This window comes from Eriocheir sinensis, chromosome 11 (assembly GCF_024679095.1).
Source record: "Eriocheir sinensis breed Jianghai 21 chromosome 11, ASM2467909v1, whole genome shotgun sequence".
NCBI lineage: Eukaryota > Metazoa > Arthropoda > Malacostraca > Decapoda > Varunidae > Eriocheir > Eriocheir sinensis.
In genome coordinates this window covers 18,859,778-18,885,748 of record NC_066519.1, presented here as the reverse complement: position 1 = coordinate 18,885,748, position 25,971 = coordinate 18,859,778, and the positions used below count along the sequence as shown (strand labels likewise).

At 42.9% G+C, this 25,971-nt stretch overlaps 1 protein-coding gene across 2 annotated transcripts in view; it reads right to left on the bottom strand.

Moving 5' to 3' along the window:
- Nucleotides 1–22,462, bottom strand: part of LOC126997008 (son of sevenless homolog 2-like) — a 67,707-nt gene extending 45,245 nt beyond the window's left edge. The window contains exons 1-22 of one of the 2 annotated variants that reach the window (XM_050858040.1): nucleotides 21,811–22,462; nucleotides 17,734–17,853; nucleotides 17,230–17,370; nucleotides 16,617–16,700; nucleotides 16,047–16,127; nucleotides 15,002–15,157; nucleotides 14,111–14,305; nucleotides 13,458–13,667; nucleotides 12,850–12,989; nucleotides 12,500–12,627; nucleotides 11,993–12,114; nucleotides 11,659–11,728; nucleotides 11,229–11,346; nucleotides 10,430–10,586; nucleotides 9,910–10,017; nucleotides 9,150–9,310; nucleotides 8,319–8,475; nucleotides 7,409–7,540; nucleotides 6,828–7,010; nucleotides 5,869–6,051; nucleotides 4,951–5,080; nucleotides 4,598–4,770 (exon numbers count right to left, since the gene is read on the bottom strand). In XM_050858040.1, coding sequence (XP_050713997.1) covers nucleotides 4,598–4,770; nucleotides 4,951–5,080; nucleotides 5,869–6,051; nucleotides 6,828–7,010; nucleotides 7,409–7,540; nucleotides 8,319–8,475; nucleotides 9,150–9,310; nucleotides 9,910–10,017; nucleotides 10,430–10,586; nucleotides 11,229–11,346; nucleotides 11,659–11,728; nucleotides 11,993–12,114; nucleotides 12,500–12,627; nucleotides 12,850–12,989; nucleotides 13,458–13,667; nucleotides 14,111–14,305; nucleotides 15,002–15,157; nucleotides 16,047–16,127; nucleotides 16,617–16,700; nucleotides 17,230–17,370; nucleotides 17,734–17,853; nucleotides 21,811–21,912 — 3,051 coding nt within the window. In that variant the 5' untranslated portion in view covers nucleotides 21,913–22,462. Of the gene's footprint in view, nucleotides 1–4,597; nucleotides 4,771–4,950; nucleotides 5,081–5,868; nucleotides 6,052–6,827; nucleotides 7,011–7,408; nucleotides 7,541–8,318; nucleotides 8,476–9,149; nucleotides 9,311–9,909; nucleotides 10,018–10,429; nucleotides 10,587–11,228; nucleotides 11,347–11,658; nucleotides 11,729–11,992; nucleotides 12,115–12,499; nucleotides 12,628–12,849; nucleotides 12,990–13,457; nucleotides 13,668–14,110; nucleotides 14,306–15,001; nucleotides 15,158–16,046; nucleotides 16,128–16,616; nucleotides 16,701–17,229; nucleotides 17,371–17,733; nucleotides 17,854–21,680; nucleotides 21,780–21,810 lie in introns of those variants that run through there. The other variant, XM_050858041.1, reaches the window with a different exon arrangement.
- Nucleotides 22,463–25,971: the final 3,509 nt, after the last annotated feature.

Sequence of the window (25,971 nt, the reverse complement as noted above, 5' to 3'; positions counted from 1 at the left end):
CTCTCCATATTCTGCCCCCATCCCACCCCATCCCTCCTACCCACCCATTCTATCTATCACCCCCCTCTTTACACCCCTCCCCATCTTCCCTTCCTTCCCCTCTCTAGAACCCCCTCCATACCCTTCCTCCCCCCCACCCCATTCCTCTTCCCCTCCCCACCCATTCTCCCCATCACCACCCTCTTCATACTCCTCCCTCCCATCTTCCCTGCCACCCTTCATTCTTTCCTTCCTTCCCTCCACCCCATCTCTTCCCCTCCCCACCCATTTCTCTTTACAACCACTCCAATACCATCCTTCCTCTTCCCTTACCCTCCCTAACCTAACCCTTCAACCGCTCTCTATCCCCCTCTCTTCTCCCCCATAACCCCCTCTATTCCCCCCTTTCTTCCCCCATCCACTCCCCCTTCCTCTTTCCTCCAATTCCAAACCTTATAATCCCCACTATACTCCTTCCCCTCTACTCTACTCCCCCACCCTTCCCCATGACGATAACCCACCCCTATACCCCACCTCCCTCCCCCCTTCCCCCCTCACCCTACCCTACCCACCCTCCCCCCATGATGATAACCCACCCCACACCGTTCCTTCCTCCACCCCTACCCCACCCCGCCCCCCCATACGCACCTCCTCCACCCTATACATCAGGCACCCTCTGACGACAAACCTACGTCAGAGGGGGCGGCTGCGGGCGGGAGCGGGCGGGGGAGGGCGGGTGCGGGCGGCTCCTCCTGGCTCATTCCCAGAACCTAAGTCACATACGCCCCTCTCTGCGTCACGGGGGCGGTGTGGGCGTGCGTGGGCGTGGGTGTGGGTGTGTAGGCGTGTTTAGAGGTTGTACGTGTGGATTGGGTGAGGCAGGAGGAGGAGGAGGGGGAGGAGGGGGAGGAGGAGGGGAAATGGAGGAAAAGAGGAAAAAGAAGAAAATGGGTTAAATGAGGGAAAAAAAGAGAGAGAGAGAGAGAGAGAGAGAGAGAGAGAGAGAGAGAGAGAGAGAGAGAGAGAGAGAGAGAGAGATTAGGGGAAGGGAGGAGATAAAAGGGAGATGGGGAGGGGAAAGAAAAGGGGGGGAGGGGAGTGAGGGGAGATAAGGGGTGTAGAGAAGGGAGATTAAGAAGAAGGGGAAGAATGAAGGGGAGGAGATAAAATGAGGAGGAGGAGGAGGAGGGGATTATGAGGTAAGAGGAAGACATGAAGGAAGAGGAAATTAGAAAGAGGAGGAAAGGGAAAACGGGAGAGGAAGGATGGAGGAAAGAGGAGGAGGAGGAGGAGGAGGAGGAGGAGGAGGACAGATATAGGAGAAAGAGGGGGTGCTGTTGAGAGAGAGAGAGAGAGAGAGAGAGAGAGAGAGAGAGAGAGAGAGAGAGAGAGAGAGAGAGAGAGAGAGAGAGAGATGATTGATTACAGTTGAAAAAAAAAGAATGAATAAATAAACAAAATATGAGAAAAACAAAAACACAGAATCGAAATCCCATATTCTCTCTCTCTCTCTCTCTCTCTCTATCTCTCTCAACACAAACCAAACGAACAAGAAAACAAAAGACACACACAAACAGCGAGAGAGAGAGAGAGAGAGAGAGAGAGAGAGAGAGAGAGAGAGAGAGAGAGAGAGAGAGAGAGAGAGAGAGAGAGAGAGAGAGAGAGAGAGAGAGAGATCTATACAGTACGGCCATAGTGACGTCATTCTCTGCCCGCCTACGTCAGCAAACCGGGAGGAGGAGGAGGAGGAGGAGGAGAAATGTGAGGGGAGGAGGACGAGGAGGAGTGGAAAGTTAAGTGAAGGAGGAAATGGAGGGATGGCATGCGGGGAGGAGGAGGAGGAGGAGGAGGAGGAGGAGGAGGAGGAGAGAAAAAGGAAAAGGAGGGAACAACAGGAGAAATGGAGGAAAAGTGGGAATTCACGAAGAAAATGGATGAAAAGAGAAAAAGAATGAAGGAGGAGGAGGAGGAGGAGGAGGGGGTAAAGAAACAAAAGTTGAAAATGAGGAGGAAGGGGAGGAGGAGGAGGAGGAGGAGGAGGAGGAGGAGGAGGAGGAGGAGGAGGGAAGAATTTACAAATGAGAGGATGGCGAAATATGTGATTGAACAAGAAAGAGGGAGAGGAGAAGAAGAAGAAGAAGAAGAAGAAGAAGAAGAAGAAGAAGAAGAAGAAGAAGAAGATGATGAGAAGCAGGAACAGAACATACAGAAAAGGAAACAGATAGAAGGAAAAAAAAAGGAAAAAAAAAATATTAGAAAGAGGAAAATGGAGGATGAAAAAACATGACAATAATAAAGAAAATAATAATAATGAGCAATGGAAATTTCAACATTTTTAAATATTTTCTTTACCGGAGCAAAATATTATAGTTCTTATTTTTTCTTGTCTACATTCTTGATCTTCATGTACCGTAGCTATCATATATAAATACCCTACCATTCCCACCACTACCAACAACAACAACCACAACAGTAAAGACAACAACCACTAATACCAAGACTTCTTTGACCTCTATTCAGGAGCAGTAAGTAGCGGGCGTTTCTTATATTTTTCTTTACGCCCTAGAACGGTCTCCTTAACTAAAAAAAAAAAAAAAAAATTAAAAAAAAAAAAAAAAAAACGAAAAAAAAAATACCAATACCACCACTACCAACAACAATAAGAACAACCACTACAACCAATCACCAGCAACCACAACAAAACATGACCCAAATCCCCCTCGACAAACAACCATGAACACTAAAATCCATCCCATCCATCCGTTCTACCAGTGCCAAAAAACAGAGGTAGTTTATCCACAGGGCAAATCAGACCCTTGCTTGAGACCCATTCCTAGGTGCAGCATTCCCATCCTCTCAATTGTAAGTCCCCCCCCCCCCCCCTCCTCCCCCATGCACTTTCCTCCTCCTCCTCCTCCTCCTCCTCCTCCTCCCCTGCCTCTTCATTTTCATCTCGTTTCTTTACTTCTCCACCTCCTCTTTTGTTTTGTTTTTTGTTTTCTCTTTTCATTCATTTGCTTATTGAATTTCCTCTTTTCCTCCACTTTCCCTGTTTTTTTTCCCTCCTTTTCCTTTTTCTCTCCTTCTTCTCCTCTTCCTCTTCTTTCATTCTTTTTCTCTTTTCATCCATTTTCTTACTGAATTTCCTCTCTTTCTCCACTTTTCCTGTTTATTTCCTCATTTTTCTTTTTCTCTCCTCCCCCTCCTCTTTCATTTTTTTCTTCTTTTCCTCCATTTCTCCTGTTTTTCCCATCCTTTTACTTTTCCTCTCCTCCTCCTAATAATAATAATAATTGACATGCATATTTTTCATGGTGTAGATCTTGGAAAATATTTCATTACAAGTAGAATACCAGTGGCATACCCAAAGAGTACCCCTATATGGACCTTGTGCCCTCTCTGAACTCTGAACACTTAATTTTTGAACAGAAACAACCACTGCATTATCAGTCCATTGACAGGGGCACACACCAAAGCTAAGGGGGCATCCACATAGCCAATGGTGTGAGGAAGTCCTGCCATGTACTTACAATTGGTAGGCAGCCTGCATAAAGACTCGCTCAGAGGGACCCCCGGAGATGGCATAGTAGGGTGGGTGAGGCGACGTGCCTTCCACCATATACCTCCCTGACTAAGACTTTTCCAAAACTTAAACCATACATATAAAAACAAATGTACCTTAACCCCTTGACTGCAAAATCCCGACAAGAAGACATCACCAAACTACAGGAATGGAACAAAAAGTGGCTGCTACAATTCAATGAAGAAAAATGTAAAGTCGTACACCTTGGGAGGGGATATCCAGCATACCAATACCACATGGGAAACACTCCACTATCCACCACAGAGGCAGAGAAAGACCTGGGAGTATATGTTACCAGGCTACCAGTGAAGGTCAAATCCGTGCCAATCGCTGCGGACGGGTTAATGGGAGCAACCACCTCGGATTACATCTTCGTTACTAATAGATAAATAAATGTAACAATCATTGAACAAGAAACCATGACTTTTGTATGCTTGCAATTGAAAATCAATCACTTGGTATGGAATTAGAGGCAAAAATTATGTTTTGTCCCTAACTCTGAACCTGTTTTGGAACCTCACTCCTAGACAATTAGACCTACAATATTGGTTGAGTTTTCTTTCCAAGCTGCATTCAAAGTTTTAAGTGATTGACAAATGAATATTATGTGCACCATAAGTTGATTTTTACCAACTTGAGGATGTTGGCTGGGAAATTGTGCCTTGGGAACATTCTTTAATACTTTTGGTGCCCTGCTAGCTCAATAACAAAATACTGGGACAGCTAGATTTTCAACCCCAAGAACCAGATGCTCCCCTTAACCCCTCCGTTGTGATTGATTCGGATTTCGCCATCACTGGTAGCCTGGTAACATGTACTCCTAGGTCCTTCTCTGCCTCTGTGGTGGATAGTGGAGTAATTCCCATGTGGTATCAGTATGCTGAATATCCCCTTCCAAGGTGCATGACTTTACCTTTTTCTTCATTAAATTGTAGCAGCCACTTTTTGTTCCACTCCTGTAGCTTGGTAATGTCTTCTTGTAGGAAATCCGCAGTCAAGGGGTTAGCCAAACAAAATCCTGAGGCCAACACTCACCCTGATCCGTGGCTGCACCTCCAGGCAGTAGGGTTGGTTCTGGTACTGCTGGATCTCCCCGGTGATCTCGGCAACTTTCCGCCTCTTGGAGAAGTTGATGAGTCCCTCGGCGGCCCTTGGGAGGAAGTCTGGGTTGCCCTCTTCGATGAGCAAGATGTTGGTCAGGTACATTCCTAAGGGGAGAGAGAGAGAGACATGTGTGAGTGGGTGGGTGGAAAAGGAACAATGTATCTTCTTCCATTTATTACTTTTGGGGAACAGTGCTATAATGGGCTTTTATTTCTTTGTATCTTTTTTTCTCTCTTGAGCTGCCTCCTTTACTATATATATAAAAAAACAGGAGCAGGACTTACCGAAGAATGGAACGCAGGGAGGGTTAATAGAGCGGAGTTTTTCCTGGTACTTTTTACAGTGGTTTTCACTGATCTCTGCTGCCTCCTCGAACACCCTGAGCTGGGCCGGCGGGTGTCGCTTCCACACTTCCTGCAGCGGAGAAACAAGTGCGTGTGTGTGTTAGCCATAATGAAGAACTGGCAAAAAACTGGTGAATGCAATGATCCTTTCCCATTCCTTTCCTTTCCTTCCTTTTCTTTGCCTTCTCTCCCTTCCCTTCCTTTCTCTTCCCTTCCCATCCCATCTTTAACGTACACCTTCCATTCCCTTCCCTTTCCTCTCCCCAACTGTCCTTTCTTCCAAATGTAGAGGTGAAAAGCTAGACTAGAGGGACGCAAGTAATCCTGAGCTGATAATAATGAAGAAGAAATGGCAAAGCTGGTGAGGAATGAAGAATGCAATGAGTCTGTTTCTTGGTGCTGCATCTAATGGAAAGCAATGGAGAGGAAAAGAAGGGAAAGGAATGTAAATTAAAAAGAGGAATAGAAAGAAACAAAAGGAAAGGAATGTAAAGGAATGAAAGGGAGAGGAAAGAAGAGAAACTGAACGATAAGGAAATAAAAGGATTGGAAAGGAAAACAAAGAAAAGGAGGGGAAAGGAATGGAAAGAAGAGGAAAGGAATGGAAAGGAAAGAAAAGGAACACAAAGGAGAGGAAAGGAATAGAAAGACAGAGAATTATAAAAGGATTGGAAAGGAAAGAAAGCAGAGAAAAGGAAAAAAAGGAAAGGCATGAAATGGAAAAGGTAGGAAAAGAGGAAAGAAACTAATTAGACTGTAAACAAAATTAAACAAAAAATCAAACAGGAAAAAGAAAAAATGACTAACAAGAAAACAAAAACCCAAACAAAAAACAACACAGCCACCTCCGCTACTAACCATTTTCGTGTGCTCTAATCTGTGCACGGCCGCCGAGCCCAGCGCACTCTGGATCTCAAATATGCCGCTGAAGTTGTTGAGGTCGTGGAACATGACCATGATCTCCATTATCCTGGACATGACGGCAACGCGCTCCTCAAAGTTGTCGGTGTCCACGATGCACCTCATGAACCACCTTGTTACCTGTAGGAACACACAGACGAACGAACACATGGATTACTGCAGGTAAGTTTTGTACTGTGACTGCTGGAAGAAAGGACGGTTGGGGAAAGCAAAGGGAAGGGAAGGTGTATGTTAAAGATGGGATGGGAGGGGAAGGGAAGGGAAGAGAAAGGAAGGGAGGGAAAGAAAAGAGAGGGAAGAGAGAAAGTAAAGAAAAGGAGGGGAAAGAAAGGAATGGGAAGGGAAGTTGTATGTTAGAGATGAGATGGGGAGGGGAAAGGAAGAAAAAGGAAGGGAAGGGAGGGAAAGAGAGACAGTAAAGGAGGGGAAAGGAAGGAATGGGAAGGGAAGTTGTATGTTAGAGGTGAGATGGGAAGGGAGGGGAAAGGAAGAAAAAGGAAGGGAAGGGAGGGAAAGAGAGACAGTAAAGGAGGGGAAAGGAAGGAATGGGAAGGGATCTTAATAATAATAATAATGATAAAATAATAATAAGTAGAGTGGAGAGGTAAAGTGGAAAAGAGAATAATTTGAAGAGTACAAGAGAAGAGATCAAATGAGGCTCCTTTCACTGTTTGCATGGAAGATCAATTTGAACAAGTTTGATGGAGAAAAAAAAAAAAGTAAAACAATAACAATAATAATAAAACAAAAAATTGAAAACTAAAACAAGATATCAGATGAGCCTCCTTCTTATTCATACACTGTGGTAAATCAGTTTGAGCAAATTTGGTGGGAGAAAAATCAGAATAATAGTAATAATAAAAACAAGGTGAAAAGTACAACAGCCTCCCCCTTACATTGTTTGTGTGGTAGATGAGCTTGAGCAAGTTTGGTGAGCGTTTCTCCTTGTCCTCCTTGGTCCAGGGCGTCCCCACCAGCTCAGAGGGCTTCACGGCGCGGTACAGGTCAAACTCCAGCAGGGTCAGCTGTCGCGCGATCTCAATGGGGTGCAGCATCAGCAGTGGCCGCACGTAGTCAGGCTGGAAAAAATAATGTGCCAGTGAAAGGAATTGTATAACTCTTGTATAGATTCCCTGTACCTCTGTCACTATACAAAAGGAAATAGTTAGACTGGTTCTACACACAAGCAATGCGAGGAACACCTTTGGGGTTTGTTTAGCGGCTCCAAAATGTTCAATGAAAACAATCAACTCAAATTTGATTATGAACACTACAATAACAGATTCTCCTCAGCACCATAACAAACACATACATTTCCCCAGTGTTGCTTCAAAAAGACCTAGACAAACAAACAAAAGGAGCATAAACAAACACACATACACATTCCCAACTCGAGAAGAACTTAGAAGAATGAGAACACTAAACAGACTAGCAAACATAACAAAGGGAGGATAAACACACTAAGACAAGGACTTACGCTGGGCGATGTTCCTCCAGCACCAATGGGCAGGATGGCCTCCCAGTCCTTCTCCTCAAACTTGATGTGCCACTTCGGGGAGGGGGGAGACCGGTTGAGGCTGAAGGTGATCTCCCGCTGCTCTTCGTTGCACTGTGAGGAGGAGGAGGATTAGAGGGATAAGCATGGAGTTAAGAGGCACAGTATGGGGTTGTACATTAGAGATGGCACGGGAAGGAAAGTTAAGGGAAGTTAAGGGAAGGGAAGGGAAGGGAAGGGAAGGGAAGGGAAGGGAAGGAAAGGGAAGTTAAGGGAAGGGAAGGGAAGTTAAGGGAAGGGAAGTTAAGGGAAGGGAAGGGAAGGGAAGGGAAGGGAAGTTAAGGGAAGGGAAGGGAAGGAAAGGAAAGGGAAGGGAGGGAAAGAGAGGGAAGGGAGAGAAGGTGAAGAAAAGGAAGGAAAGGATTTTTTTTACCAAGAAATTATGTGCATATATCAAAAAAAGGCTGGAAGAAAAGGGATGGGAAGTGAAGGGAACAAATGTATTGAAAAGTAAAGGAATGTATACAGAAGATAGAGCTTGCAAAGAGACTAAAGAGTAGAGAAGGCATTACTAGATAAGAGGAAAACTACATAGAATTATAGAGAAGAGAAAGAATATACAAGGAAGGAATGTGAGGGCTGCTGCCAGTTATTACCCATCTTTTTCCTTACACATTTTCTTGAGTCTCCTATTACTCTGGAAAGTGAAGAAAAGAAAAGAAAAAAAGCCAAGGAAAGAAAGGAAAAGGAAGAAGGAAAGGTGAGGAAAGAAAATAAAACAGATGTGAGGATGCAAATGATAAGGAAAAGAAGTACAGTAGTGACAGAAAGGAACAGAAAGCAAATAAAACAAACAACCGCAAGCCAACACAAGGAGGCCGCCAGTACTCACCCGCCTCTGGATGATCTTGGTGATGGACTCGACCCACTTCCTCATGGACTTGCCCTTCACCTTGTCCAGGAAGTTGGTCAGGTTCTCAAGCAAGGACTGGTCACGCTCAAAGTCGTAGAAGTGATAGTCTACCCAGTGACGTAACACATTTAAAACCCTGCAGGAAGGAAGTAGCGTTGACATTATGGTGATTAAATATGGTGTACTTAATAAAGGGAGAGATAGTGTGTGGTTGAAGGATAGATAGTTAGATAGGATATATAGATAGATAAATAAATGGAAATATGGTATTGCAGTTATTTTGAAGTTAAAGACATAATTAGATATGCAGATTTTGCCCTTGAACTGTCCCCTTTGCTGTAAAAAAAAAAAAGGAAAATAAAGCTGTGATTTGGAAAACTATTGAGAAAAAGAAGAATTAATGAAGCCCATATATTGCTGCTGCTACAAATGGATGAAAGAAATAAGAATAAGAAGATTTATTTTCTTTTTAGAGTAAAGGAAGCAGCTCAAGGGCACAGAAAAAGATAAAAAGAACACAAAGTTGGGGAGCTATCTTGATACTCCCTTACTGATTTCTGAAGGTCAAAGAAGGGATCAGGTGTTAATGAGTGTTTCTTTAGGCTCATGCTACTGAGGAAGGGTCAAAGTTCAAAGTTCAAACTACCACCAGGGTCATACAACTACTGGAAATGCCCTCACATCATACGAAAGCCTTGTCAAATATGTGAACTTTGGCGATGAAATGTTTTAAAATATGACCCTAAGCCATCATGTCGTACGAAGAAGGAAACATAAACTTCATCAAACAACGCCATTCCGCAGCTTTACCTAAACTGTACAGGCTGCGAGTACTCCTTTCGGAAGCGCTTCAGGATCTCTCTGTTTATGGAGAGCTGCTGGTTCTTCACCTCCTGCGTCTCCTCCTCGCTCACCTCCGGCAGCTCAGGCTCAGGGATGTCAAAGCGCTGGATCAACAGGTCTAGCAGCTCCTACAGGGGGTGGGGGCAAGGAGGGCTGAGCAACTGATGTGACTAGCTTCCAGCCTTACACTACAGCCTTAAGTGCTAAATCAACAGTATGACGAAGGCCAGTATTATAACACTTTCAATTCTCACATCAATTATCTCTAAGGGTCAAAGAAGGGATCAATCAGGTTCTAATGAGTGTTTCTTTAGGCTCATGCTACTGAGGATGGGTCAAACTACCACTAGGGTCATAAAACTACTCCTGGAAATGCCCTCAACTCATATGAAAGCCTGGTCAAATATGTGAACTTGGGCGATGAAATGTTTAAAATGCGACCATAAGCCTTATATAAGTTTTAAGCTCTGAATCTACAAACCAAGCAGATCCTACATAGGGAAGGAACAAAGTGGACTGAGCTACATAGCCTACTATACCTTATACATCTTAAATTATGGATCGACTACCCCAAACTTACCTCACTCAAAAACAGGTCATACTACAGAGTGAGAGAACAATGTGGACTGAGGAACATGACCTACAGGGGGATGGAAAAAGGTGGGCTGAGCAACCTAGCCTCATCTTGCTCAAGTCTTCCAATTGGCTGGGCCTTGCTATGACTTACCATGGGGGTGCAAAAACTCCTGTAGGTGGTGAGGAAGGTCCGCACAAACATGGGGTCGGCATACATGTGGTAGGTGAGCCGTTCCACTAACTTTGGCAGCGTCGCCCCCTGGTGGAGGGAGAGGAAGGCTATTAAGCTTGTTCACGAGGGGGAAAAGTGAAGGAGAATATGAGGAGTGATAAGAATATGGGTGAGGAAAGTGGTAAGGGATGGAAGAGTATAAGGAACAGGAAACAGGAAAATATGATGATAATAAATAACAAAAAAATAACTACAGCTGATGGTGAGATATGAAAAAGAGGAGAATGAGAAAGACAATATATGACAGTAATAATGACAATACTGATACAAATACACTATCATCTCCACACACACAAAAACACTATTACCACCACAAAAAAAATCAGTTACCACCACAAAAAAAATCAGTTATATACCACAAAAATAGATAAAAAATAAATAAATAGAATAATCACTTTTACCACCACAAAACCACACACTCACACACACAAACACTAACCTTGATGAGAGGCGTTCCTGAGTTCTCCTTCTCTTCGATGATAATGTTTGACTCAGAGTCCTCGATGGCGAACTGGTACACGGAGGGGTCGGGTAGGCGGAGAGGGTGCTGCTTCTCTTCATCTAGTAGTATACTGTCTAGGGTTCTTTCTAACATACTGAAAGGGAGAGAATGATTGATTAAGTCACCGATTGTATGGAGTAGATGGACAATAGACAAAAGAAAGAAGACTGATTGTATGGGGTAGACCGACTGAATGATTGGTTGGATGGGGTAGACTGACTGACTGATTGATTGACTGCCTGGTTGACTGACTGACTGAGTGGATGGGGTACAAGTTCACAGGGCAACAACTACAGTGGTTATATGGCACTAAACAAATTTTCTATCAAACTGCATAAAGTGTGATGTGAAGGCTCTTTTATGCTGTCTGTGGCTAAAGCATACAGAAAATTAACCCATTCCATTGAAGTTATTGAGTATTTCCATCTGATTCCACCATTCCTCCATCTGCCCTCCATAAATGTTTTAGGGAACACTTAAGGCTGTATTATAAGACATTTCGTTGCCCAAGAACACCTATTTGACAAGGGTTTCGTAGGAGCTTGGGGCATTTCCAGGGGTAGTTTTATGACCCTGGCGGTAGTTTGACCCTTTCTCTGTACCATGAACCAGAAGAAACACTCATTAAAACCCAATTGACCCCCTCTCTGACCTTTAAAAATAGCTGATGTGAGAACCGAAAGTGTCTTATGATACCGACTTTAAACTTAGTTGTAATAAAAATCCCGTTGCTCACCTTCGAGTGTTGAGCATGACGAGAGCGGCCATCCAGGTGTTCTTGTCGTCCGTGTCTTTGGCCAGCAGCACCACACTGGGCTGGTCCCTCGGCCGGATCTCAAATGAATGTCTGACCTCTGTATGAGAGAAAATAACAGATTACATTTTTATTCTGTGTAAAGAAAGACATCAGTTTTTTTTATTCACGATTCATAATTATCATCTAAATGGTCCTTTTCCTACATGCATGAGTATAAAAGGATATTATCTTTATATATTAATCTCTGGATGAAGAAAAATGGTTTTGATTTATATTCATTCATTATTCCTTAACATTTTTCCTTCATTGACTAAACTCTACAAAAACAAATTGGGTCCTTTAATTCATATCTTCAGGCAAACTATGAGTGCATCCTATTGATAAAATCAGCAACAACAACCCAACACACCTTCAGTGTCTTCTCGGTCAAGGATCTCCACCATTCTCATCAGAAACTTTTCTTTAAATCTATATCCAACCTGCAAAGGGAAGCATTGACAGTCAGGCAGAGAAATCTTCATCATGGACTGGCTACCTACTACAAACAGACAAGTGAGAAATTTACCTCTGATTCAACAAACCCTTAGACAGAACAGAGGCAAGGACTAAAAAGGGTATTACATTTAATCTTAATGGATGGTGCCCAGCTCAAACCAATTAATCATAGCGACATAATTAGCAATGTTTTATATATAGCCACCAGATCCTGTCATGCGGCTCAAACAAAAATAACCCCGACTGACCTGGCCCGTGCCCGAGGACTTCTTGCTGTTACTCTTGCACAGGACTATTAACCCGTCGAAGAGGAACACGTGGCGCTCGGTCGGCTTCTTCCCCATGGCTGTGAGCTTGTGCAGGTCGCCCTCTGTGGCAGGGAGAGAGGAAGGCAGAAGGCAATGAGTGTTTGTGTCTCAATGTTAATTAAAATCAAAGTTCCATGAAAAAGGTACTTGAAAGAGAGCAAAAGAAAGAGAGATTGGAGTATATGACCAAGGTGCTATGACTGGAGAGAATGAGAAAGAGAAAGACATTTAAAAGAGTGTGTGAGAGTGAGACATTTGAGAGGGAGACCATGAGTGAGAGAAACACATTTGAGAGAACATGAGAGTGAGAATGAGTGAGAGAGAATTTGAGAGAGCGTGAGCGAGATGTTTGATAAAGAGATTGAGTGAGATATATATAAGAAAGACATTTGAGAGATAGAGTGTGAGAGCAAGACAGTGAAATAAGAAATAGTGAGTTCGTCATACCTAAGACAAACTCGTTGCAACACTGTGAGATGACTTTGCCCTCCCAGCCGTCTATGGAACGCTGCAGCTCCTTCATCTTTATAAGCGTCTGTTGCCTGCTTTGTCGTCTGTGTCGGGAAGTGATTTCTCTGCAACGGAAAACACACACACGAAAAAAAAGTCAGTCGCTCTCCAGACCAAAAAAGAAAAAGAGAAAGAAATAAACACTGTGATGGATGCAAGATAAGATGTGACTATAGAAATTCCACAAACCCAAAGACACATATAGCAAGAAGTAGGAGTTACGTTACTTTGATTAAAGATATTACACAAGCTCTAAGACACATGAAGCAAGCAGTAAAGGGACTCACGTTAGTTTCCTCTTAAGGTACGGGGCGTAGTGTGAGTTCTGAATGTTACGATCCAGCTGACTCTGCAGGGGACACAACAGCCCCTTCACCTGCTCCAGGCTCTCCCGTCCCTCCTCAGACTCTGTGTTACTAATCAACATCTGAAACGGCAGGAAAATTAGTTTATGGTCAATGTTTCTTATCGTTAATAACACAGGCTCCCGAAAGAGTTATGTATGTACCCCAAATAAAGCCATTCTGCAATACTTCACATCCACGGTTCTCATTTCAGCACAGATAATCCAGAGAAATTAATGTTATGACACTAAAATTGTCTTTATCTTCATCTAGATAATATCAACATCATCAACACAACCTAACTACTGAGATATATTACAATGCTAGAACACACAAACTTTGGGAGAGAGCCAATATGTCTCTCTCCTCATCAAATTCAAATCAAAACACATAACCAAAACAGCCTCTCAGATCAACTGACAGATATACAATACTAAAAGACACACTTTGGAAAAAAGGACCAATATCAAGGACTAACAGACAAACATCCACTCATCATCTGTCAGCAGTTAGCCTGAACTCATCCCTGAAGCAAGCAGGCACACACTCACATCTATGTCCTTGAAGTAGGTGAAGACATGGTAGACAGGGACGAGGAGCAGCTTGGGCAGGTAGTACTTGACGGCCTCCTTGAAGCCGTGGCCAGCACTGGTCAGAGCGTCACTCACATCCGGCCGACTCACCACCTCGGACAGCGTCTCCGCACACTCCGGTCGCAGCACGTCACTTGCATACTTGGCGTACACGTCGAATTCGGCGCCCTGGAGGAGATAGGGAAATCTTATGTAATTTTGTTCTGCTCTTCAGGCTTAATTGTTGCCATAATGAATATGTCAAACTTAGAGCCTTAGAAAAGTGAGGAAATAGTTCTTTCTGTTCTTTGTTCTTAAGGCTGAACAACACAAACATTAAGCAAAAAAATCAGAAAAGAATCCACATAAGGAGACTTTAATTTATTCATCAAACTTAAAACAATAGAGAAAGGAATATGCGTTTTGTTTAGAGTTTCAGAATGAGGCTGTATAACACTCAGGACCCCAAGGAAAACTTTTTTGTCTGAAATGCTACAAAAGACTGAAACTATATTGATTCATTCCTTTACACTCATTAAATTCACAAGCATCAGGCACCAAAGATTTCAAATGAAGAAAATGGAAGACATCTCAGTCTATTCATTCATCCCGTCACCTGCCCCCAGACTAACCTCCGCCAGCTCCTCAAAGCAGATACCGATGGCAGGAGACTCGTTTTCCTCCGTCACTTCCATGGTGTCCTCAAGGGAGCCCAGCAGTGTGACGGAGAAGTCGTAGATCTCGGTGATGTTGGAGAAGATGACCTCCAGTTCCCGGTGGCCACCCTCTTGGAGCGACGGGATCTGCTGCAACTTGTCACGAAAGACCTAGCAAAGAGAAAAGGAAAAAATGTTAAATACTACCTCCTTCACATTCTCTAAGTACAGCAAGGAATTGAAAGATGAAGGAATAAAATGTCAAATAACAGCCCCATCCTTAGTACAGTTTCTCTGCCTTTTAGTATATTCACAAATGCAAGGATGACAAAAAATTCTGATGATTCAAGTCTTTAAATCTTGCTACTCTAATATCATAAGGTAGAAGGATCAATCTTCTCCCACCATCATGCGTGTACTTTTGTCTAGCACGTGGAAACCCTTACTATAACCTATTCCTCCAAGTTGTTAGATCCATAGGAAACTAAATTATGAAGCTCTTAAATAGGATAAAAAATACCTGCTTAACCCCTTGACTGAGGATTTCCCACAAGAAGATATCACCAAGCTACAGGAATGGATCAAAAAGTGGCTGCTACACTTCACAGAACAAAAATGTAAAGTCCTGCACCTTGGGAGGGGAAATCCAGCATACCAATACCACCTGGGAAACACTCCACTATCCACCACAAAGGCAGAGAAAGGCCTGGGAGTATATGTTACCAGGCTACCAGTGAAAACCAAATCCATGCCAATTGCAGCGGACGGGTTAAATCTTCCAAACTGCATTCTAACAACTTGTCAAGATAACAGAGTGTGAGCATTGCCATTGGATTGCTGGGAGAGGAAGTGAATGGTGGAGGTTACCTTGATGATCATGTTGAGCTCCCTAATGTAGGTCTTCTTCTCCTGGATGAGGTCCTTCACCAGTTCATCAAAGGTGATGGAAATGTCAACATTGGGGTCCTCTGACTGGCCGCTGCTCTCCCCGTACTCATCTTGCTGGAACATGTCCATCAGCACCTACAGGGATGGGAGAGAGAGGGAAAACATTAGAACAGAGTATTTCCTTATTTAAAGGCACACTAAGGCCGGAACAAAAAATAATGATAAAAATTCTCCATATGCTCCTTCTACAAACACAACCAGAAGTGGATGCTAACAGAAAATCATTATATCTAGAGGTGTTTTGATCCTCCCCTCTTGCAAGAGTTAAGTCATAGGAGGTAGAGACAGTAGCAGGATGGCATTCTGAGTATACTACTTCCAAGAATTTTATTTACAGCATAGAAGGAAGATCAAGGGTGAAACAAAGTGAGGAAAAAGACCACAATCTGACTCCTATTAACCCCTTCACCACGAGGACGCGCATACTGCGTCCTGGCTCGCTTCAGCCAAAACAAGAGTTATTTTATCTCTATATTTATGCTTACATCTCAAAATTATCAATTAATTCATGTTTCTTTATGTGCACCATTTAATTCTGCATGTTTTCATATAAAATACATGATGATTATGTTGAGTTTATGGCTGAAAACTTGTTGTATTCAATAGCGACATTTGAAATTTGGCGCAGGCGCCGATCCCGGATACAGCGTGGGGCGCTGTTTTGGCCCGGCCGTAGTGAAGGGGTTAACAAAGGACAGGAGACTAAAAGAAAGAGGGTCAGATTCAGTTGGAGATATGAAACACAAATGAAGGGTGTTCCAGAATTTACTGGCACAAGAGATGAAAGAATGAAGACACAGTTAACTCTTGCATTAGGAGTCTGAAGAGCACGGAGATGAGCTGCAGCAAAAATTTGCGTTCAGTTTGACAAAGAGCTGAGCGATGCAGTCAGTAAGTTCTGAAGAGCACTTAGCAAAACAACATCAATAAAAAATCAATAAGGAAAAGACATCACTTCTCTTACCTTGTCAGCACACATTGCTACTCTGATGTCTTGTTGGGTGACTTCAATGTGTCTGATGTTTTTGACATAGTTCCCAGCGAGCTGTTCGTGGAAATTGGAGTTAGGAGATTTGCCATCATGTAAATAATATAAAAATAACAGTAAATAAAAGTCAATAAAAAATCGTTCTTCATTTAGGAATTTGAATATGCAATCAAAACCAAAACTAAATTAACACTCTCCTGGTCTTGAAAATTCAGTTTAGTATCAAAAAATATATTACACCACATTAAGACCTAGAACAAGTAAACACAAACATCTCAAACATCCCATAAAATAACTATCATCATCATCATTTCATCGACGCCTACTCCTAGGAGCTCCCACCAGGGGATGGCCATGGCAGAAGAGCTTCCATCTTTCTCTATCCAAAATAACTAAGGTAAAAAATAACATGTGAAAGATTACCAAACAGGATGAAAACCAAGACGTACAATAATGAGCCAAATCCTGACGCTCAACATTCCTTACAGTGCAACCTTCTTACACACACACACACGCCCTGCCAAGCCGCCACCCCCCGGGACTCACCTTTAGGATGTCTGCCGATATGTACTCCAAGACCGCAACTATGTACAGGGTAACTTGGTAGTCAATCTTGGACTGCAGCACATCCTGGGGAGACAGAGTAAAGTATTAGAGGTGCTGGAGATATTTCAGAGAGATTTTTGAAAAGGTTTTGGAGGTTTTTGAGTATGTTGTAAAGTTTTTGGGGAAGGCTTTTGGAAATGAGGGAAGATTACAAATACTGAATGTAATGGAAGAAAACAAAGAGTAGGAAGGAATCACTGAGGATGAGATAAAAAGAAAAAATGCAAGAAAATCAAGAACAATAAAAGATGATGATGACAAGATAATACACATATTACCAACTCTTTCCTCCTAAGTCATTCCCTTGACATCAGTTCCAGCAATATCAGCCTGCTAGACTCCCTTTTCTACAAGCTTTCTATATACCACTTTTACAGACTAAGGGCTACCTCAAACATTATATTTTCTCTTTCAGTAATTGAAAAAAATATGTATGTGGAATTCAGCAAAGACAAAAGACAATATAGAAGCTGCCATTGTTTTCTGAGTTGCTAATAAATGCCACCACTGAGCAGGCTTGGAACATGGCCACCAAACACCCTCAGAGACGTACCTTCAGGAGAGGATGTGCTTTTTCCGCGGGGAGGACCAGCGGGGACTTCTTGCGCCCCTTTTCGATGGCGGCCTGGGCATCCCCAATGGCCCAGCGGTCAATGGGGTTGGGGAATGTGCGCTGAACTCTCTCCTCCACATCCTGGTTGGGGTGGAGAAGGTGAGGTGGTTAGGTGTGAGGTTGGTGAAGTCAATAAGGTTTTTGTGTAGATGCTAAAAATAAAGTGTGAAGGATTGATGAAAGATGTGTGTGTGTGTGTGTGTGTGTGTGTGTGTGTGTGTGTGTGTGTGTGTGTTTGCCTTGTTGCCTAGTTATATTTACCTAGTTATAGTACACAGGATTCGAGTTAAGCTTGTACTGTCCTGTCTCCATACCTAGGTACTTCTGTTTAACTCTGCTTTGAATTCATGGATGTTCTTAGCTCTAAAATTGTCTCCTCATCCTTGTGTGTGTGTGTGTGTGTGTGTGTGTGTGTGTGTGTGTGTGTGTGTGCGTTGAGCTGACCTGGACGGTGTGTGGGGCAGGCTTGGCACACAGCGTGGACAGCAGCCGCAGGATCAGGCTCTCAACATACTCCAGAGCATCCTCCTTGGCCGCCAGAGTTGGGTGCACCTGCTTCAGCACCTGGAAATAGCACACGTATTATTAAGAAGAAAAAAAATGGATATCCAAGAAGAAGACCATTATGATGCTAAACCCACCTCATCAATATTCCTTAGATGTTAAGCATATAGTGGCGGTGAATGCTCAGAATGAGTGATGGTGATTTAAACTGAGGATAATCTGTGTGGGGTTGCTGGTGATGGAACTCATGCCATCAGTCTGAACAACAAAGCAGATCTGTGTGTGTCTGTGGGCAGGGGGAATGGTGCTGAGACAGAGCGAGCAAGAGAAGGAAAGCAAGATATTAAGATAGTTGTTTATATAGATATGTTTATGTGGATTGTGGGGTGGAAATGGAAAGCTTTATACATCTTACATTTTTCTGTAACCTGTGTCAGTGACTCATAAACATAACTGATCTATTCATTCAACACAAGAAAAGATACAATTCTAAATGTGAACAATCATTTGCAGATAAACGAAATGAAAAATGACACTTTCAAAACCTATGGAAAAAAATATAGAAAAGCTGAAGGAGAAAAGAATACAAAACGGATTAAACAGGGGTCATTGCAAAGGCTTTCTCTCTATAAGCACTGAATTTAATTTAACGTCACTTGTCCCATCACTCACAAGCTGATGAGGTTATTTGTTTCACCAGCTCTCTTCCTAAAACAACGTCAGTTACTAGGTGACCAGTGTGTTTGAACTGCCCTGCCCTGGCTCTTCACTTTCATGGCTTGACGCTCTAACCCACTAGACCAGCACGCCCCCTAAACTAAATGCTTCATCCGTTACCAATCTTGACGACTTATTTCTGGCTTCCATTGTCGGAATTCTTTATTAGTCTACAGTAGAATCAGTAATAAATGCCTGACTTTTTAAAGATTGTATTAGTCTTTATCAACAACAGTGTGGCTGATTTGTCTTTATTGACCTGTTTTTCAAGATGTGGTTAGTTTGTTTTGTTGATTTTTTTTTTTTATAGCTATCATCTTCTACGACTGAGTTTGTAACTAAGTCAAGTTAACTGTGAAAATCCAACACTTGTAGCTATTTACATTCCAAATTGACCCCTCTTTCGGCCACCTCTTTGGATTCTTTTCAGGAGCAGCAAGTAGCAGGCGTTTTTTTTGTTATTATTGTTTCCTTTTTTTTTGTGCCCTTGAGCTGTCTCCTTTGTTGTAAAAAAAAAAAAAAAAAAAAAAAAAAAAAGCCACATAGGTAATTATTAACAAGTACTAATACCTACGACATTTAAAAAATCTGGCAAAAGTCACTGGCTGATGCATTAGTACAAAAATGGTTGCCACCAAAACTGTCACTACATGCATTTGCCGAAGCAGGATAAAGTCCACTAACATCACAAAGAGCTTCACCTATGCAATGCTCCCCTTCAGAGTGCAAAAAAATCCCCATAGCATTCAAAGGTGTACTAATTAGCCCAGGGGATGGGTGGAAGGGTACACGGACAAACAGTCAATTTTAAGGATAGAAAGACGTATCATGACCCGTCTGACTCAGAAAGCCACCCAAGCCACATACCAAGTGGCCGGGTGTACCCTTATTGGCCAAGTAGCTAGAGCAGTGGCTTCCCAACTCACTGGTCACAGTTCAATTTATGGCCACAGAAAAATTTACCCCCACACACGAATTGGATGAATTTCTTATGTATTTCAGAATGAGCTTGCATCTGACAGACTGTGGACTTCAAAAATAGCAAGACAGACAAATGTACTATGGACTCCAAAGGTAGAAATGCAGGGCCCTTTTAGGATAGGTGAATATAATGAAAGGTAGATAAATACAGACAAACTATTGAATTCAAGAGATCCACAGGGGTATTACTAAGCCCTACAGATGGTTAGAAAGGGAGAAAGGCAAACATACACACTCCAGGGGATATCACTAATCCCTGAGGTGAAAAGAAGAGCATACACAGCTAAATACACACAGGGAGTATTATCAAGCCCTGAGATTGTGTAACAGGGTATACACACAAAACCACTCTAGGAGGTATTAATGAGCCCTTGGGAATAGATAGGGGGGTATACAGACGAACACACACACTCCAGGATATCAATAACCCCTTGGGACGGACAAAAGGGCACACAAACATTCCAAAGGGTACTACCAATCCCTGGGGTCTAATAAAAGGATAAACAGACATACAGTCATACTCCAGCAGGTATTACTTAAGCTCAGGGATATGATAGCAGCATATACATACATAAGAACATACTCCAGGGGGCATTATTGAACCCTTGGGACAGGTATAAGAGGTATATATAAACAAACAAATCCACTCCACTGGATAATTTTTAATCCTGGGATGGTAGGAAGGTATATACCTAGACAGACAAACAAACTCCAGGGTGCATTACTATGCCCTGAGGTAAGGTAGAAGAGTTAACATACAGGCAAACACACTTGATCAGAAGTTCCCGTCTTCTGCAGGGAGCTGGGAACAAATACTCAGGTGGAGGAATATACACACACACACACACACACATTGCAACACTCATACTCAACAGGGACCTGAGAAAACACACAAACATCCATAGGAACACACACACACCTACAAATACTGGGATGGAAGGATGTGAAGACAGACAGACAAACAGAGACATACACACATACTCAGCAACAATCATACTCTGCAGGCAACTTTTTTTTCTTTTTACGTCAAAGGATGCGGCTCAAGGGCAACAAAAAGAGTACAAAAAAAAAGCATGCTATTCGCCGCTCCCACAAAAGTAAAAAATAAAGAGTAGCCAAAAGAGAGGTCAATTTCGGGTGGAGAGGTGTCTTGATACACTCTTCTTGAAAGAGGTCAAGTTATAGGCAGGAGGAGATACAGACGAAGGAAGACTGTTCCAGAGTTTACCAGTGAAGGGGATGAAAGAACGGAGATGCTGGTTAACTCTTGCATAAGGGGTTTGGACAGAATAGGGATGAGCATGAGAAGAAAGTCGTGTGCAGTGGGGTCGCGGGAGGGGGGGAGGCATGCAGTTAGCAAGTTCAGAAGAGCAGTTAGCATGAAAATATTGATAGAAGATGGAAAGAGAAGCAACATGGCGGCAGAATTTAAGAGGTAGAAGGCTGTCAGTAAGAGGAGGAGAGCTGATGAGACGAAGAGCCTTAGACTCCACTCTGTCCAGAAGAGCTGTGTGAGTGGAGCCCCTCCCACACGTGAGATGCATACTCCATACGAGTGCTGATAAACACACAAACAAACACACTCGGGGGTAAATTTTAAGAATTGCGGCTCCTAGCAGGTGCGCACTTAGGGCACGGTGTGGTGGTAATTACAACATTTCTAGTACATACGACAAGGTTTTGACAAGCGGACAGGTGTGTTTATGTCACAAGGGGTGTATCTTTCCACGCTGGCCTCACGATTTCTTCTAAGTCCATGGGTGATGAGACTGCGAGCTCCGGGGTGAAGAAAGGGAAGAGTCTGCACGGAAAAATACACCCCTTGTGACATAAACACGTCTGTCCACTTGTCAAAGCCCCGTCGTACGTGCTAGAATGTTGTAATAACCACCACACCGTGCGCTAAATGCACACCCGCTAGGAGCCGCTCTTCTTACGATTTACCAAGAAAACACACAAATACCCATAGGAACACACACCTACAAATACTGGAATGGAAGGATGTGAAGACAGACAGACAGACAGACATGCACACATACTCAGCAACAATCATACTCTGACGGCAACTGAAAACACACAAACAAACACACACAGGGAGGATGGAAGAGTATGCAGACAGACAAACACACAGACAAACACACATACACAGCAACACACCAGGGCACTCAGAAACACACACAAACACAAACCTTCTGCAGGGAGCTCAGGAACACATACAGGAATGGAAAGACAGACAAACAAACAGCCAGACAAACACACAGACATACACACATACACAGCAACACTCCAGGGCACTCAGAAACACACAAACGAACACACCTTCTGCAGGGAGCTCAGGAACAGTCGCTTCCACTTCTGGGCATTTTCCTCGCTGTCAAAGTTGCACACTTGCGAATCTGTGTTGGAGGAGGCGGGAAACATTGTCCTCAGAGTAAAATGGGTGAGCGGGGCATCCAATGAGAGCTGTGGGGGTGTCTACTGTTCAACATGGTACGCAGGGACGAGGCAACACCTCCACCACCACCATTACTAAGCCCTCTAACCCTCCACAGCGCATTGTTTGACCCTTTTTCCCCTTTACTGTTTCTCTGTTTCCTGTTTCTACTGTTTACTGTTCAACATGGTACGCAAGGGGACACCACCTCCACCACCGCCACCACCATTACTAAACCTCCGGAGCCGACTTGTAAACCTCCACAGCGCATTGTTCGGCCTGTTTCCTTTTCACGTCAGTAGCACGAGCCTCTCCGCGCTACATGGTGGGCAGGGAGGGCGGGAGTGCGTGCAACCATCCCCAGCAACCGTCAGGACACAGGTGATCCTCCTCCTGCTGAGACACTGTTGCCAGACACCCGCCGCCGCCGCGCACCCCTCCTCGCCCCCTCGCCCCCCTTGGCTCTAGTATACTCGCTAATAAGATGATAAGGACAGGGAATGCAAGTGAAAAGAAGATTATGAGGATAAGTTCGAAAGAAGATTAAGAGGAGGAGGCCCTACAATACAATACAAAGCGATATAGGTCAAAAGAAGAGCTTGTTCAACGCTAAACCCTCTTAGTATACTCGCTAATAAGATGATAAGGACAGGGAATGCAGGTGAAAAGAAGAGTATATGAGTAACCTGAAGAGATAATTAAAAGGAGGAGGCCCTACAGTACAATACAAAACGATATAGGTCAAAAGAAGACCTTGTTCAACGCTAAACCCTCTTCCCCTGGGCTAATAAGATGATAAAGATAGGGAATGCAAGTGAAAAGAAGAGTATGAGGATAAGTTCGAAAGAAGATTAAGAGGAGGAGGCCCTACAATACAATACAAAGCGATATAGGTCAAAAGAAAAGCTTGATCTTCCCTTCTATCCCCCTGGCCCTGTATACACGCTAATAAGATGATAAGGACAGGGAATGCAAGTGAAAATAAGAGTATGTAAGTAACCTAATGAGAAGATTGAGAGGGGGAAGCCCTACAATATAATACAAAGCGATATAGGTAAAAAAAAAAAGCTTGATCTTCCCTCCATCCCCTCTGGCCCTAGTACACTCGCTATTAAGATGATAAGAAGAGGAATGCAAGTGAAAAGAAGAGTATGAAGATAAGTTCGAGAGAGGATTAATTAAGTGGAGGAGGCCCTACCATACAATACAAAGCGATATAGGTCAAAAGAAGAGCTTGTTCAACGTTAATCCCCTTCCACTAGCCATAGTATACACGCTAATAAGATGATGAGAGAATGCAAGTAAAAAGAAGAGTATGAGGATAAACAGAAGACAGGGTTAAAAAGAGGACGGCCTATGTAGTGATACAGAGCGATAAAGGTCAGAAGAAGCATGACCTCCCCCATTACCATCACCAATAGCTCTTGCGTCCGTAGTTTACACGCTAATAAGAAGATAAGAGGAATAGGTACAGTTGAAATGAAGACTTTGTGAATAAGCAAAAAAGAAGATCAAGAAGAGGTAATACAAAGCGATACAGGTCAAAAGATGAGCTTGACCTTCTCCTCCTCCTCCTCCTCCTCCACTATCATCATCATCAGCTCTGGCATCCGTTTTACTCATAATTCATCTCCTTATCCTCAACTAATTCGTGGAAGTAGTATTAATATACATTGTCGCCTCGCACTATCATCAATAATTAACTTAACAGCCCTAGCATCCTTTTCCCTCGTTATTTTTTACCTCTTTATCCTCAACTTATTCGAAGAAGTAGTAGCAGTAGGAGTGGGAGGAGGAGGAGGAGGAGGAGGACGAGGAGGAGGAGGAGGCTAGTAGTAGTAGTTATAGTAGTGACCTTACCGTATTCACATCTATGTAAATCTATGTAAATCAAGGGCTCCAGCATGTTTCTTACCCATCATTATTTATCCTTTTATCATCAACATTCATCACCTCATCTCCCACTATCATCATCATCGTCATCACTATTAGCCTTAGCATCCTTCTCACGGTCATTATTTATTCATCTATCACCCCTTGAATAGTAGTAGCAGTAGTAGTAGTAGTAGTAGCCTAGTAGTCGCGCACCCAATGCCTCTTTATTGTCACGCATTATCACTATTATCATCAACATCCTTATTACTCATCACAATATTGCCATTTATCCCTTAAGTAACATCCCCACAGTAGTAGTAGTAGTAGTAGTAGTAGTAGTAGTAATAGAAGTAGTTGCTGTTATTATTTTGGTCGCGTCACGAAACACTACTTTCATTCCCATTATGGTTTCTAGAAAGACCAAACACATCACACGAGGGGATTCCACGCTATCAGGGGCCGCGGCTATCATAATAATATTGATAAGGATAATACACGCATTCTAAACACGGGAATGACGCCACGACAGATCAAGATAATACAGGTTATATTCAGCTGGTAAGGACAGGAGAGTTGTTTAGTCACTCGCGGCACTTACAAGGAACTGCCAATACTTTTACTTCTATTTGTGTTACTGGTTGTGCAATACGCCTCCCACTTCTTTACTGTCCTCGGATAAAGGTCGGGTAGTCGCCTCTAACATCATCTATTTTAAAAGGCCAAAAAGGAGAGTAATCGGGTTTTAATGAGTGTTCTTTCAGGTTTATGATACAGAAGAAGGGTCAGACTACCAACAGGGTCATAAAACCACCCCCTGGAAATGCCTAAGCCTCCTACGAAAGCCTTGTCAAATATGTGAGCTTGGACTACGGAATGTTTAGAGATATTTGAAAGATTTCGGAGTCTATATGTTCGGTTACCAGCAATGACGTAGTGTAGGAGGAGGAGGAGGAGGATATGAAGAGGAAGGAAAATGTGTAGGAAATATCGGAAGGAAATTAAGTAATGAGTAGAGAGAACAAGAACGATTATATGGAGGAGGAGGATAAACAGCAATGTAGTATAAGAGGAGAAAAAGGAAAAGGGAGATGAAGAGGAAGAAGGAAAAGTGTGTAGGAAATAACTGAAGAACGATTATGAGTAAAGAGCGAATGAAGACAGGAACAGGAAGAAGGAAAGGAAACGAAGAAGAGCGAAAATACAGTCCAGTAGTAGTAGTAGTAGTAGTAGTAATAGTAGAGAAAATAATGGTAATAATAGTGATAATGATAAATGAGGAACGGGCAAAGCGAGCGAGCAAGCGAGGGTGAGTGCGTGCAAAGAAAAGTACTAGCGTGCGTGTTAACTTGAGTGCGTGAGTGCATAGATACGTTTTTTCTCACACGACCCTGCAGGACATAGCTATCATAGGGAAGATCTTACGCATGGGACTTCGCGGAAAACAGTGCGAAAGTAATAGTGATAATAACTCGTACTGCTGACAATAAACCAAATTAGTGCGCTCGCCATGCAGCAGGTGAAAAAACAGACGGTAGAGTTCTGTCCAGGACGTAGATTCTGCTGATGGTAGTTGGTGTTCGTTTTACTGTTGTGCTTTGTTATACTGACAGATTGATAAGCTGTGTATTAGAAAGGTGAAACTGTTTTGTAGTATAGCTAGTGTGACCTCTGCCTCTCCGTCACGACAATAATAATGACAATAATATAAATAAGAACAATATTAAAAAGAAGAACAAGAAGAAGAAGAAGAAGAAGGAATACATGAACAACAACAACAACAACAGAGAGAGAGAGAGAGAGAGAGAGAGAGAGAGAGAGAGAGAGAGAGAGAGAGAGAACATGCATTTACGCAAGCATATTTTCAACTCATTGTAATAAGTAAGAGTGACGTATACACAAGCACACAGTCATTATTCTTGCGCGTGTTATATCGCGCCAAGGAAGCGATATAAAATAATTAACATACCACAATTTATGACACGTGGGGGAACACTTGTATAACTTCAATGTACACGAGTGACGCATGCAGGGTCTCATGGATACACTGTTTGATCCTCTCTGACCAATGGTTTAGATAAATGTTTTAATATTCGAAGTTTGTGTCAGTTAAGATGTCATGACGGGCGCAGGAGCTTTCTCTCTCTCTCTCTCTCTCTCTCTCTCTCTCTCTC